The sequence below is a fragment of the Hipposideros armiger genome, unplaced genomic scaffold, assembly GCF_001890085.2.
Source record: "Hipposideros armiger isolate ML-2016 unplaced genomic scaffold, ASM189008v1 scaffold_21, whole genome shotgun sequence".
Lineage (NCBI taxonomy): Eukaryota > Metazoa > Chordata > Mammalia > Chiroptera > Hipposideridae > Hipposideros > Hipposideros armiger.
Genome location: NW_017731371.1, coordinates 7,358,764 through 7,361,146, shown reverse-complemented (window position 1 = coordinate 7,361,146; position 2,383 = coordinate 7,358,764). Strand labels below are relative to the sequence as shown.

Genomic DNA, 2,383 nt, shown 5'->3' with positions numbered 1-2,383 from the left:
CTCTGATTCAGTGGGGTTTATGAGGAGGGAGAATGGACATTGCAAACAAGCTCCCCAGAGGTTCTGATGTAGGTGATCTACAGGCCACTGACTGACTTTTGGGCGTAATATATTTATGGTTGCCAGTTGAGCTTTGAACAAAGTCATGTCTGCATACTTCTAGAAAGTGCCATTGCCTACGTTCTATCTCTGAATGTAGGCAATGCCTCTCTTCAATTGGGCAGAAATTCTTATCTGCCTGGGAATCTTCCTGCACATTTTCAGAACCAACTCCCTACCTCTGAGCTTCCCCGTCACTGGCCCTCTAAAGCTTGCTTTGGTTACCTTTATGGGTGTCCATTTCTTTGGAATTCTGGGAGTTAATCATCAGCTGAAGAAAATCCACACGGTGCTGGAAGCAGAAGGGGAAATTTCAATGACAGAAAGTCACTAGTGAAGTCAGAAAAAATCATGAGTGCAGCACTTAACCTCTTCCCTGAGAGTATGGCCTGTCCAGAAGTTTGACTAGTGCTGCCTGAGTCATCAGTAAATAAAAACATCTATCTGCAAATGAAATCCAGCCATCATGTCCAACTGCTATTTGGTTTTCACTGTCTCTGATCTTCAACTTCTCTGGTTTTAAACACAGCTTTCTCACAGAAGACTTGCCTGCTCCCTCTCCTATCATGTCTGCTTGCTCAGAAAAAAAAGTCACTGACTTCAATCCTTTTTTTTCCTCCAGCCTTAATCTTTAATGAATGGCCACATAGATTAAAACTCTGACACTTGCAGAGTTCATTGGCAGCTTTTCCATGAGCAGCTTCAAATGCCCCACCCTCCCAGAACTCTGAACAAACTTCAGTGACATCCTTGAGTACCCAGCCCTGTCCCCCTGAACTGCAGACATTCTAGTGCTGGCCTCCAGGCCCATTAAGGCAAAGCTTCAATGCCCAGGGAAGACTACTGCCTTTTCCAGTCTCTAGCAGGCTCAAATTTAACATAAATTGTATTCCATCAGGTGGAAATTCATGGGACTTTCCATTGCACAATGTGTAAACTAAGGTTTAGTGTTGATGTGATTCTTTGCCACTGTAATACTTGGGGAAATTATAATACCAGAGAAATAATTTTTAAACAGTAATTCTTTCCTTTAACAATTTATTGAAGGGAAGTAGTATATTTTTTATCTCAATAACATTCATGCAGTGACATACTAATTGTTGGGTCTATTATTACATTATAAATACTATCTCTCTGACTCATTTTCTTATTTCCTTCCTAAACCTTTACTTTCTTTCTTTTTTTNAGAGACATGTGCAATAAATGCTTATTGTTAATATTCACTGAGGCTTTTTTATTTTTACTTGGCATTATTATGGTAACAGATAACTGATATGCCATAACAAGCAGTTTTTTTAAAGGTCTTATATATATGTGAAAAGCATACATACCTATGTTCCCCACCCCCCTTTTTTTTGTCTTTTTAGATCCTTCTTAAATAGTGCCATGGAAAGAATTGATGCTTACACCCTTTGCAAAAATTCTAGGAAACAGTTAAGAGGCATTCTTGCTAAGGCTTCTCTTCCTCCCTCCCTCTCCAGGTATCATCTACTCACCTTATTTGGGAAAGTTGTATCAATCTCCTCCTGTAGTTTCTGCTGCACATCAGGGTGAGTGGCCAAAATATACATAAGGAAGGAAAGAGAAGTACTAGTGGTCTCATAACCAGCAAAAATAAAGATAATAGATTGGGCCACGAGCTCCAGATCAGACAAACCTAAACGGAGAGGAAAGACACTTTACATAAAGCAGGTCAATGTACATTATCACAGTTTCAATAATGAAAAATCTAAATGAAACTCCCAAAGCTTAGGGGGAAAATTGGAAAAGCAATTCAGAGTCAAACTGGGAGTGGTTTGCACACTGATGTGCATCTTACAGAGCCAGAAAAAGGCAAAATTATCTTAATCTAGCTTTTCCCAAGGGCTATACTATTCTTGGCTATCTGCTCTGGGTTATGCCATTCTCACTACTAACACAGATGTGTAATTTCAGACATAGCATTTTTGTGCAACACACAGTGTGATCAGTATGTTCCTTGAAGAACCCAAAAAGTAGTTTAGCTACAAGTGATATGGAGTGCCCTTCTTCCTCAGGAAAATTTAAATTTTTCTGGCTAAAATACACTTGGAAAACTTTGAAAGAATTTGCAATACTAAGGCTTATGCAGGGGAAAATTAAAGGATCTTGTATCTAAACATGTTTGCAGGAACTTAAGAAAACAACATTGGGCTACAGATAAACTCTTGTGACTCAAAGTATGGTCCATGCAGCATCAGCCACATCTGAGAGGTTATTAGAAATACAAAATCTCGAACTCCACACTAGAACTATTGAATCACAA

General features: G+C 39.2%; 1 protein-coding gene across 1 annotated transcript in view; it reads right to left on the bottom strand.

Moving 5' to 3' along the window:
* Positions 1–289: 289 nt before the first annotated feature.
* The window catches only part of LOC109379014 (cytochrome P450 3A12-like), a 37,266-nt gene continuing 35,172 nt past the window's right edge, over positions 290–2,383 (bottom strand). The window contains exon 7 of the mRNA XM_019635303.1: positions 290–391. Within this exon, the coding sequence (XP_019490848.1) occupies positions 305–391 (87 nt within the window). The 3' untranslated portion in view covers positions 290–304. The remainder of the gene's footprint in view (positions 392–2,383) is intronic.